Consider the following 11,962-nt stretch of genomic DNA (forward strand, 5'->3'; position numbering starts at 1 on the left):
TAGTTGGAAAAATAAGAAAATTATGAAAACATGTTGGGAAATTTCAAACTTTTAGAACTTTTTAATTTGAGAAAAAGTTCAATAATTGGAAAAGAAAATACTATGTTTCAACATTTTTGTAATAGAATACCATAAGTGTCATACTTAAATAAAATACTATACTTTTGAAAAATATTGAATAACAATTTTCAAAAATAAAAATTGATATTATCTAAAATTTTACCGGTTACCGGCACGGCACTTACCACCAAAGTTGTTGGATCTCTTCCTTTTGTAGAATGAGAGAAGAGGTTAGTAGTATAAAAGAGTGCGAGTAAACGAAACACTATAGCCTCTCCACCACTTCCTTCCACACCTTACCTAATCTAATTCCGAATCTGGGATTTGGATCTCAGAAAGATGAAGGTGGTTGATAAAATCAAATCTGTGACGGATCAAGGCCAAACAGCCTTCTCCTTCGAGTTTTTCCCACCGAAGACGGAGGATGGTGTCGAGAATCTCTTTGAACGTATGGATCGTTTGGTCTCTTACGGACCTACCTTCTGCGATATCACTTGGGGTGCTGGAGGATCCACCGCCGATCTCACTCTCGAGATCGCTTCTAGGATGCAGAATGTGATTTGCGTCGAGACTATGATGCATCTCACTTGTACTAACATGCCTGTTGAGAAGATTGATCACGCTCTTGAGACGATTAGATCTAATGGGATTCAGAATGTGCTTGCTCTTAGAGGTGATCCTCCTCATGGACAAGATAAGTTCGTTCAGGTTGAAGGTGGTTTTGCTTGTGCTTTGGATCTGGTGAATCATATTCGGAGCAAGTATGGTGATTACTTTGGGATCACTGTTGCTGGTTATCCTGGTACTGAATTTGTTGCCTCTCCCTTTTTGCTGGTTTTGTTAATGTTTCTGATCTCTGATTGAGGATTTGTGTTTTTGTTTAAATCAGAGGCTCATCCGGATGTTATTGAAGCTGATGGACTTGCTACTCCTGAATCTTATCAGAGTGATCTTGCTTACCTGAAGAAAAAGGTTCGGATTTGTGTTCTTGCCTTGTGTTGAGTTTGGTTACTCGTGTTTGATCTGATCTGATGGGTTGTGGTTCGTATCTGAACAGGTTGATGCTGGAGCTGATTTGATTGTTACTCAGCTTTTCTATGATACTGATATATTCCTCAAATTTGTGAATGACTGTCGGCAAATCGGGATCAACTGTCCCATTGTTCCTGGAATTATGCCCATTTCCAACTACAAGGGGTTCTTGCGTATGGCTGGTTTCTGCAAGACCAAGGTATGTTGTGATCTCTTACATTAGTCATGATATGGCTTGCTCTGTAGAAAAATGTTGTCTTTGTGCTTAAAGGCTTAATTTTTTGAGTTCGCTTGTATCTATGTGGTTGCTTATTGATCATATATGATTTAGCTGACTTATATAGACCCTTGGTGATGATGCCGTATTACCAATGTTTATTCTTCGACTAATATTCTATTTATGCTACTATTGTTATAGATACCTGCTGAGCTCACTGCTGCCTTAGAGCCTATTAAGGATAATGACGAAGCTGTTAAAGCTTATGGTATTCACTTTGCCACAGAAATGTGCAAAAAGATTTTGGCTCATGGAATCACTACTCTTCATCTGTACACATTGAACGTTGACAAATCAGCTATTGGGATATTAATGGTTGTTTCTCATTTCCTTCAATCTCTTTTTCGTTGTAGTTGTAATATCTTACACACAAACCTAACAATGGTGCTCAAATTGCAGAACCTTGGTCTGATTGATGAGTCAAAAATTTCCCGTTCTCTACCTTGGAGACGCCCTGCAAATGTTTTCCGTATTAGTGAAGATGTTCGCCCTATTTTCTGGTAACCTTGCATTTTGTTTCTCTTGCTCTGAATTTTGTCTCGGGTTTTTAAACTTCACGTTGGGGAGAGAATAATATCATTTCGTTCTTCCTAATATTTACAGGGCAAACCGTCCAAAGAGCTACATATCTAGAACAAAGGGCTGGAATGACTTCCCACATGGACGATGGGGTGATTCACGCAGTGCTTCATACAGTACACTTTCTGATTACCAGGTACTACATATTCATTAGTTCTCTAACATTCTACTTTAGATTTTGCTAACTTGGATTCTAAAGGGCTTATTTTAGTTGTTCTTCTTGATTTACTTGATTATTGTATTTGCATATTGTTATTTTATCCTACTTATTATCACTTGTAAGTAGATGCTTGGTTTGCTTGCCATCTTCATATGCGTTTTTCATTGCTAATGAGTCACTTAATGCATGTGTTAATAGTTCATGCGCCCAAAAGCACGTGACAAGAAGCTTCAGCAAGAATGGGTTGTCCCATTGAAAAGCATTGACGATGTTCAAGAGGTAGCATTCCTTTACTAACAGTCATAGAAATTGTTTCATTCTCTTTTTCCTCATTCTCGCTTATTAAATTTTCTTGTAAAAACTGTCACAAATCAGAAATTCAAAGAGCTTTGCATTGGAAACTTAAAAAGCAGTCCATGGTCTGAATTAGATGGACTCCAGCCAGAGACAAAGATCATAAACGAGCAACTCGGAAAAGTCAACTCCAACGGTTTCCTGACCATCAATAGCCAACCATCAGTTAATGCAGCCAAATCCGATTCCCCAGCTATTGGTAAGGAAACTCATATCAATATTAGGTCTCAATATTTGACTCAGGATTCATCTATCCTTTCTTGAAAACCTATTAAACCCCTCTAGAGTTTCTCTTCTTAGCTTATAACAAGTGTGTAATTGCAATTGAAATTTTGCAGGATGGGGTGGTCCTGGTGGTTACGTCTACCAGAAAGCTTATCTAGAGTTCTTCTGTTCAAAGGATAAGTTAGACACACTTGTCGAGAAATCCAAGGCTTTTCCTTCTATCACCTACATGGCCGTGAACAAAGCAGAGAATTGGGTATCAAACACCGGTGAGTCTGATGTGAATGCAGTTACCTGGGGAGTGTTCCCAGCAAAGGAGGTTATTCAACCAACAATCGTGGATCCAGCCAGTTTCAAAGTCTGGAAAGACGAAGCCTTTGAGATTTGGTCAAGAAGCTGGGCTAACTTGTACCCAGAAGACGATCCTTCTAGAAAGTTGCTCGAGGAGGTAAAAAATCATCTTCAGTTTCTTGTATTCTTTTCTTTAACCAGATTAGTTTTTAAGCTGATACTAATGATAAGGATCTAATCAATGTGCAGGTGAAGAACAGCTACTATTTGGTAAGCTTAGTGGACAACGATTACATCAATGGTGATATCTTCTCTGTCTTTGCTTGATCTCCGAGGAAACCGACCGCAAAGAGGAAAAGTTCTATTTCGGGATTTGTTTTGTATCTTTTAAAGTTATTTGTGTTTCGTAATAACCTTATTTTGATGATTCAACAAAAAAAAAAAAACATCAGTTTGATTTGCAATGAAAAAAAATTGCCTTGGCGGCTTGTTCTTTCTCTTCTTTGTCAAAACAACATCTTAATATAAGCTCAAAAATAAAATCAAGAAATGTTGGCATTTCTTAAAGATTGTGAAGTAACAAGACCAGAAGATGTTCGCATCAAATGCTCCTCCTTAAGCATCGAAACACCAGACGCATCAGTCTTCAAAAGGGGTTGCACCGATTCCCACATCTTCTTCTTTTGAACCTGCAACAACAACAACAACAAAAAAGACACAAAAATTTGAAAATCCCATCACTAGTAACAGACATTGATACTGAAATGATAAGTGGTTTGCAGACTAAGGGAGATACCTTATTAGGAGGTGCAGGTTCAGGAAGCTGCTCAAGATCGTCTTCATTACCAAACCACACTCTATCTCCAGGAACAGAACCTTCAGGTGGAACAAGAAGCTCAACATTCTCATGAGCAGAGTCAGATGCAGCTAAAAGCATACCACATGACTTAACCCCTCTCATATTCCTCGGCTTCAAATTAGCCAGCACCACTACTGATGCACCCTACAGATTCAGCTCATTGGGAAAGTTCCTCACACAAAATCAAGATCATAATTCTCTCACAATTAGGACTTTGGAATAAAGAAACTGACCTGAAGGAGATCGAGAGGAACGTATTTGACGAGACCACTACAGATGATTCTGGGCTCAGCTTCACCGACGTCGACTTCTTCAACATACAGCGAATCCGCTTCCTCGTGTTGCCAAGCTTTCACAATTCGTCCTACTTTGATATCCAACAGATTCGCCGTCTCCTTCACACTCTCCTCCTCCTTTAAAGATTCGCTCTTCTTCTCCGATTCATCCGATGAAACCGTCGTGCCGGCGGCGTCGGGAGCTACCGTGCAGAAAGTAGCAAGTCGAGACCAAGAGCTTTGACTACGCTGGTGATAAACGGCGGAGACTCGAAGAGATGAGGAGATTGCTGCTACTGTCTTCGATGAAGAGGAGAAGAAACGTGGGAATTCGCGGCGGAGAGGAACCGATGAGATTTGGACGGCTAGAACTCCAGCCTTCATTTTCAGACCACCGGAAAATGCAGCTATCGTCGCCGCCATGGATCTATCTCTTATGTTGTCTCTCTCTCTTCTTCACCATATCTGTATCTGTAATTTATACATGTTAACAATTTTGTTTGTTTCTCACTCTTACGATTTGACTTGAGAAATTTCCAAAGCGTGAAGCTTTACGAATCAATTACTCATCTTTACTACTACAGTACTAGTAAGATTGATTGATGCGCAAATTCATGTGAAGTGTTTTTTAACAATCCATTGAAACATTATAAAAAGGGATTCAAAGATGTGTTAACGACGACAAAAGAAACAAGCAGTTGTACAAATCTCCACAACAGTTTGATATAATAGAGCAAAAAACAGAGGGTTTGAATCAGTAGTCGTCTCCCTTGGAAAGGACTTCTTTGCAAGTAGGTCGCAGTAAAATGGTGTGCTCATACTGTGAAACGTAGCTTCCCTTCACATCACACAGAGGTGGATACGGCTGAAAATCAAACAATGAACAAGATTTTGAAGTTTTTTTTTCCAACTCAGGATAGATCTGGGGGAAAATGAATCATCATCTAGACACTGGTGTGAGAGATTTTACCTGAACAATGCCAGAGTCACACAGATTCTTTAGAGCCATTAAGTATTTGGTTTCACCAATGCGGTCCAGATAGCGTCTGCAGAAGGCAAGTGTCGAGAAATTCTTGTTAATGGTGGCAAGGAGTTGTTTTGCTCTAGGCAACCTCAAGGGGACGTGGCCAACGTCAAAGTTCTTCATGTAATGGCTACATTCCAAGTCTTCTCTCACATATCCTTTCCCTGCAATATAACAGAAACAGAGGATAAAACATTAGTGACTCCCAAAGATGCAGTGGCCTATTCTTTTGAAGGTTGAATGTGCAAATCTCTTTTACCGGTTGATCCAAATGTTTCGATGGCATAAAACTCGCCCTCTTCCATCTTTGTCTGCTCGCCTCCTTTAACGATAGGAACGGATTTCCCAGCATGTATCTGATAGGGTCCAATGCTATGCCCATTCAAGTTTCGGATACTTTTAACTGCCAAAAGCACGTAACATATTAAGGTTTACAATTACATTAAGGGTCCATAAAATGTGACATCGGATAATTAGATGTCATCGTAAGAGCAGATAATTAGATGTGCCATCGGATAACCATACCTGGGAAGACCTTTCCATTGATTTCAACCTCATAAGACTCCATGACCTCCTGAATTGCAGCACCGATATCACAGAGACGGACATCAATTCCAGCTTCCTGAACCAGCCAAAAAAAAAACCCACCAAGGAGGTTAGGAGCAATAACCAAATGGTTCCCTTACAAATCAAAGCCTAAATGAAGTCATTTTACACTGAACTTAGAATTTCAGAATTCATTTGGACTCCACTGTAGAAAAGGACGAAATAGTAGGAAAAGATCAAAAGGATAAAGACAACATAATTAACCAAGCTGAATAGGACAAAGCATAACAACATTGCTTCATCCAACTGGTAGATTGTATATTCATGAGGCAATGTATATTAGCAAAAAGAAGAATCAGCACCTTGATACCAGTATATGTAGCTTCGCGAGAGGCAGCTAAGAGAGGATCAAACATAGGGTTGAACGCAACTGTAAACGCACAGTCAATAATACGCCCTGCAAGAGAAGAGATTCAAATTTATGTCTGACATTTGGTAACGAAGAAAAAAAATAACAGAAAGGAAGATTTGCCGTCATACCATCAATATGTGTACCAAAATCCAATTTCATAACATCATCGTACTGAAGTACAGTCTTATCCCCAGAGTTTGGTGTCCAATGAGCAGCAACCCTGAAAAGTTAAAAAGTCATTCGACTAAAGAAGAACAGAAAAGTGTTGATAGAAAGAAAAAGGTTGAAGGCACATGTCATAACCAACCAATTCAGAGAGCATCCAGTAGGGAATGCAATACCAGCTTGAAGACCATTCTCAGAAATCAACTTACGAACAGTATTCTCTAGGGTCTCACATATATCAGTCATCAACATTCCAGGCTTCGCTATGCTTCTGACATATTTACGAACCTGAAAAAGATGGCCAAAACGATCTTTCAAGCAGCTGCAAAAAAAGATGCCAGAATCTGTAGTCATTCAGTGAAAAAAACTCTAAACCTGGCGATGAACTTCTGCAGCTTGGCGAACAGAGTTATATATTGGCTTTTCAAAACGCTCCATCTCTCTCTTCTCTTCAGATGTTGTTCTCCACAGGTTACTAAAAACAGAAATGAAGCACCAATATATTAAAACAAACAGTGTGATAAAGGTAAGCAAAAACGCAGAGTCTTGACATGAGAAAGACTGAAAATCCAATAAACTCAAGAGTAGAGAAGACAAAAGTGGTATGGACTCTGAAACTTACTCATCCTTATACTGTTGGATTTCACCTTCAGGAAACTCCCCAGATGGGAAGAGCTGAGCGACAGGGATTGAAGGTGGATCAGTCTGTTGAGGGACTTCCTTCTTCTTCCTACAACATAATCAAAACCATCAATAAAGAAAACACCAAAAACTTACAAGTTAGAAGAAACAAAAAAAATAGACAAAAACAAATCTCTTACTTGCTTTTATTTTTCTTCTTCTTCTTCTTTGTTGAAGCCTCAGCTTAAAAATAACAAAAGTGTTTGTATTAAACAACCATCAGAACAAAGGATCGAATCTAAGAAACGTCCAAACATTTCAAGACCCAAACTCAGATGGAGTCATCCTATAAAGCTAGTTCCTTTGACAAACATATATCGAACATTTATAATCTAACACTCAAAACCATGTGATCAATCAGTAAACCAAAAAAAAACAAAAAAAAAAACCCAAATTTTTTTACCTTTGCTTCCTTCTTCTTCTTCTTCTTCTGCATCGTTCTCCTCTTTACCATCATCTGCAATCTCAAGCTTCTTCGAAAGCTCAGATTCCAATTTCTCCTTTTTTCCATTTGAGGATTCAGCGCCGCCATTCTCCACCATCACTGGAGCTACAACAACATCAGGGCTTTCACTCGCCATCTCTTCAAATCGATTCTCACCTCAATAACAAAACACTAACCCCCACCCACAAAAAAAAAAAAAGATCGTTGTAAAGACCTCGATGAAGAAGAAGAAGAAGTAAACCAGTCTTTCTCTTTCGTTACCCCTTTACTCTCTCCGATACTTTTGTACGGCAAACCCTTAAGATTTCTGAGAATTTGCAAAATGAGACTGTTAGACTGTATTATTTATGTAAATCCCCCTCATTACATTTCGCTTCTTAATGGGCCTTATCAAAATTTCTTTATGGGTTGGGCTTGGTTGGCGGGACCGCCGGATTTGATTTGCTATCTTATCGTTATGTTAACTTTTCTTTTTTGCTTTTGACTTTTTTTTTGGTAAAAATATGTTAAGTTTACTAGTGATATTAACTTTCATTGTCGAGTTGTGGAGGGCTAAGGAAATTAAAGACTTGTACACATATATTCACTATCACTATACGCAGTAAGTTAACTTTTTTAGTTGTGTTAACTTTGATTGCCAAGTTGTGGAGATAAGGAAATTAGGATTTGTATATATGTACAGTACTCTTCTCTTATGAGGTCAATATACAAAAGTAATAGGATCTTGTTATATAAGAAGAGAGACAAGAAAAAAGTTAGAAAGAGCGAGTTAAAGATGGGGTTGGGTCTTCCTATGATGATCGCATCTTCCGTAGGTTTGGTCTTTGTGATTGTCGTTGTTATCGTGATTTGTCTTTGTATTAGATCTGCCCGCAACAAAACACGAGAGAACTCCACTTTTTTTGATGTATCAGCTCTATAGTTGTTTCGCCATTTTAACAATTATGTTTTTTTCTTTTTTTTAGATTTAATAATGATATTATTGTAACCTTGTGAAAGGGTTTTTATCAATAATTTTGTCATTGTTTTCTGAAATCTTTAGATTTGTTTGTTACTCCTCTCAGTTATTGATTGACGATCATGTCCAAAAAGAACCCTCACGTTCTTACATGAAATTTTCAATTTTGCTTTCAGTGGAGTTGTTTGTTAACCAAGCAAGCAAGCCTTAACCGGATCCTAAATGGACTAATTTACAGTAGGCCCATTTATCTAGGTTTGGCCCAAACTTATGGCCTTAGCTTGATTTTCTCATATATTAATGGACAATTACAGTAAAGTAATTAATCAGCCGTTACAGAGACAAGAGACCAAAGCCAAACAGCTCATTGTTCTGAAATAAACCGTAACGTATCTTCTTTATTCTTTTTCTTATATTAATTGGCCCATTTCACATAATTTCGAAATTCGAATCTGAAACACAACCTCGTGCCACTGGAATCTTTTGCGATTTTTTGAAAAACATAAAAAGAAAAAAAGTTATGGAGGCGAAAACCACCGGATCTAAGCAAAATCAGCCACTAACACCGGCAATATCAACGCGGCGGCCGAGAGTTAGAGAAGTTAGTTCCAGATTCATGTCTCCGGTTACTTCTTCTTCCTCTTCTTCCTCCTCAGCCGGCGATCTCCACTTTTTTACCACTTCGAGTTCTCCTAAACACCACCAGTTACACCAACGCTCTGTTTCTGCTCAAAGGCATAGACGTCAGTTAAAAATGTCGGACGGAGACGAGAACCGCTCATCAGAGACGGCAGCGCGTAGCTTAGACTCGCCTTTTACACTCTCTCTGACCGGAAAAACATCGAAACAAAGCCAACTGAAACAACCGCTCAAGGAGAATTCTCACCGCCTCGAAACGCCTACGCTGCCGATCCTTCCTCCGCCGTCTAGGTCACGGCTTAGCCAACACAGATTACTAACCGCTTCCGTTGCGACGAGGCTTCTCCAATCAAGCGGCATATCTAATGATAAGAGAGAAGGAGTCATCAACGGTCAGGATAAATCTAAATCCAACGGCTCTGATCAGTTTCCAACGCTTTCTTGTAGAACAATTCATCCTAGAGTCTTCAACAGTTGTGTAACTTCTTCTCTTAACCGAACTGTGAGCTCACCGTTGTCGAGCTGTAACGGTCGTGAGAGCAGTTCGTTTTCGCGGATAGGGTTGCCAGCATTGCCTCCCGTTGCACCCAATTCAAAGGCTGCAGCGGATTCGAAAAAACAGAGAAAGGCTTCAGAGCAATTGGAAGATGTGCATTCTCTGAAACTACTCCACAATCGTTACCTCCAATGGAGATTTGCCAACGCCAATGCTGAAATGAAGACTCATGCTCAAAAAGCTCAAACTGAGGTCAGTTACTGTGTAAGTAAGCTAGCTAATATCTTCTTTGAGCATGTTTCAGACTTTTTAATGGTGTTTTTGTTTTATCATGTAGACCATGCTCTATTCCTTTGGTTCGAAGATATCAGAATTACATGATTCTGTGCAAAAGAAACGAATAGAGCTACAACGTTTATTGAGAATTAAAGCTCTTCTTGCGATTACAGAATCTCAAGTAAGCTTATTAGAGATAGATATATACCTTTAGCTAGCTTTCACAATATTTGACTTCGATATGAGACTAATGATAGAATATGTTTATTTTCATATGGAAACTTTAAAAACAGACTCCATGTTTGGAGCAATGGGCTGCTATTGAAGAAGAGTATTCGACTTCGTTGTCGCAAACAATCCAAGCTTTTTCCAATGCTTCATTACGGCTTCCACTTGATGGACATATCATGGTATTATTATACACATCTTTTGTTCAGTAATGTCAACAACTAGGAAGTATCATCTGCATATATATATATATATACAACTAAGAGTTTGCTTGCCAAAAACCAGGTTGATTCTAAACAGCTAGGTGATTCACTTGTGGCTGCTTCTAAGATTGTTGACGGCATTACACAAAATGTTGTAAACTATATGCCAAAGGTTTAGTAGAGTAGTATCAATCTCAGGGTTTCAAGATTTATTTGTTTATAAAAACGTAGTATTAAGAATCAAGTTTTGTAAACTCCCTTTGCAGGCAAAGGAGATGGAGAGTTTGGTGTCAGAATTAACGAGGGTGACTAGTAGAGAAAAATCATTGGCACAAGATTGCGGAGTGGCTCTTCTTAAAACGCATCCTTCACATGTACCAATCCCTTTCTTTTACATATTATACAGTTTATATATGTTCATCATCCTTTGTTTATAAAAGTTATTATCTATGTTATGCAGATTGAAGAATGCTCTCTAAGAAGTCAACTTATGCAGCAAACACCAAAAGAAGAGTCATCTACTAAGTGAACACAACTCTTGTTCTGTTGGGTTGTAGCAGATAAAACCGATGTATCTATAGATTTTGAAAGAAAATAAAATAGTTTCAAGAATTGATTAAGAAACCAAAAGACTTATTATTATTTTTGTTGTCTCCAAAAGAAAGATAACAAAGTCATCTAACATCAGAAAGCACACAAATAAAGACAAGGACAATGAAAATACACAAGGAGAAAGAAAGAACCCTAATTAGAGGCTCATTGAAAAGCCCACTCATTCTCCTTGCGAACTTCTTCCTCTTCCTCCGGTGTAAAATCGTTATGGATGCCCAAAATTGCGCGAATCTCATCTGGGTTTTTACCAGAGATCATGTCAGCAACAGCTTGGCAAGAAATATCAAGGAGGTCTTTAATGTTTAGGTAATTAGCAGCCAAAATAACATCAAAGAGAGTGTGTTGTTCCATAGTCTTCAAGAACTCAGCGTCCCACTTCTTGAGTTCCTCTTTGCCCTCTCCGGTTGAAGCATCAGCACCAGCACCAGTGTGCTTCTTGCAATACTCGATCACCATAGCGAGGGTGGTTCCTTTGACGTTTGCGAGAGGGATCTCAGTACCGACGCAATCGTCTTCAATCATATGTGCTATCGTCTGCGATAGGCTTGCGACTGCTTCCTCGATCTCAAACAACTCACCATCGGAACTCCTCAACATAATCTTCTTCGACATCGTTCCTCTTCGTTTTCCTTTTTTTCTCTTTCTTGTGGTGGCAACTGAAGGGTTTTTTTTTTGTGATGTTGAGAGTTGCGATGATCTTAGAAAGTGTTATTTATAGAGAACCCTAATTGTGAGTCGGTGTAATCCTTGACTTCCTTTTCGAAATATGGAAAATTAGCCTAAAAAGTAAACCAAGCCTAAACCGGAGTCTAAAGTCAAATTAATTTGACGGAATCGGATAGGAATCCACGTGTCAATATGAATGGCTTTGATACAATACAACATCTGATTGCACTATCCTATCATCGTTACTCCTTTACTAGGATAGTATCCGCGCTATGCCGCGGGAAGATTTTGTATATTTTTTTGTGTAATTTTTATTATTGTTTGTATATCTTTTTATTTATTATTATGTGTTGTTTTGTATGTTTGTGTTGTTGGATTAGAAATTCATTATATCTTTAGCATATTATTTGTTATTTGTTTTGTGATTTATTCATTGTGCGGTTTTGTTTTGCTGTATTTGTTTTTTTTTTTACTTTTATTGATGTTTTTAGCTTTTATA

At 38.5% G+C, this 11,962-nt stretch overlaps 4 protein-coding genes and 1 pseudogene across 5 annotated transcripts; 2 read left to right on the forward strand and 3 right to left on the reverse strand.

The window, feature by feature from the left end:
- Window positions 1–68: 68 nt before the first annotated feature.
- On the forward strand, window positions 69–3,473 carry LOC104788255 (methylenetetrahydrofolate reductase (NADH) 1). Its single transcript, XM_010513989.3, has 10 exons — window positions 69–862; window positions 950–1,032; window positions 1,118–1,291; window positions 1,511–1,684; window positions 1,769–1,869; window positions 1,973–2,084; window positions 2,307–2,387; window positions 2,484–2,661; window positions 2,801–3,135; window positions 3,228–3,473. Exons 1-10 carry the CDS (start codon window positions 400–402, stop codon window positions 3,303–3,305), a joined length of 1,779 nt encoding a protein of 592 aa, XP_010512291.1. The 5' UTR covers window positions 69–399; the 3' UTR covers window positions 3,306–3,473.
- Window positions 3,381–4,735, reverse strand: LOC104788254 (uncharacterized). The gene is made up of 3 exons (XM_010513988.3): window positions 4,071–4,735; window positions 3,775–3,981; window positions 3,381–3,667 (listed from the first exon to the last, which is right to left on the reverse strand). Exons 1-3 carry the CDS (start codon window positions 4,533–4,535, stop codon window positions 3,521–3,523), a joined length of 819 nt encoding a protein of 272 aa, XP_010512290.1. The 5' UTR covers window positions 4,536–4,735; the 3' UTR covers window positions 3,381–3,520.
- On the reverse strand, window positions 4,724–7,724 carry LOC104788256 (methionine aminopeptidase 2B). Its single transcript, XM_010513991.3, has 11 exons — window positions 7,344–7,724; window positions 7,081–7,123; window positions 6,882–6,989; window positions 6,635–6,734; window positions 6,402–6,547; window positions 6,223–6,314; window positions 6,045–6,139; window positions 5,662–5,758; window positions 5,396–5,539; window positions 5,083–5,300; window positions 4,724–4,977 (listed from the first exon to the last, which is right to left on the reverse strand). Exons 1-11 carry the CDS (start codon window positions 7,519–7,521, stop codon window positions 4,867–4,869), a joined length of 1,332 nt encoding a protein of 443 aa, XP_010512293.1. The 5' UTR covers window positions 7,522–7,724; the 3' UTR covers window positions 4,724–4,866.
- Window positions 7,725–8,790: 1,066 nt separating this feature from the next.
- On the forward strand, window positions 8,791–11,481 carry LOC104788257 (QWRF motif-containing protein 6-like). Its single transcript, XM_010513992.3, has 6 exons — window positions 8,791–9,730; window positions 9,816–9,935; window positions 10,048–10,164; window positions 10,268–10,357; window positions 10,452–10,559; window positions 10,646–11,481. The coding sequence occupies exons 1-6, from the start codon at window positions 8,864–8,866 to the stop codon at window positions 10,712–10,714; spliced, it is 1,371 nt and encodes a 456-aa protein (XP_010512294.2). The 5' UTR covers window positions 8,791–8,863; the 3' UTR covers window positions 10,715–11,481.
- On the reverse strand, window positions 10,802–11,409 carry LOC104788258 (SKP1-like protein 13 pseudogene; annotated as a pseudogene). Its single transcript, XR_015558015.1, has one exon. The product of XR_015558015.1 is annotated as an SKP1-like protein 13 pseudogene (transcript).
- Window positions 11,482–11,962: the final 481 nt, after the last annotated feature.

This window comes from Camelina sativa, chromosome 5, assembly GCF_030686135.1.
Source record: "Camelina sativa cultivar CO46 ecotype springtype chromosome 5, ASM3068613v1".
In the NCBI taxonomy this organism is placed as follows: domain Eukaryota; kingdom Viridiplantae; phylum Streptophyta; class Magnoliopsida; order Brassicales; family Brassicaceae; genus Camelina; species Camelina sativa.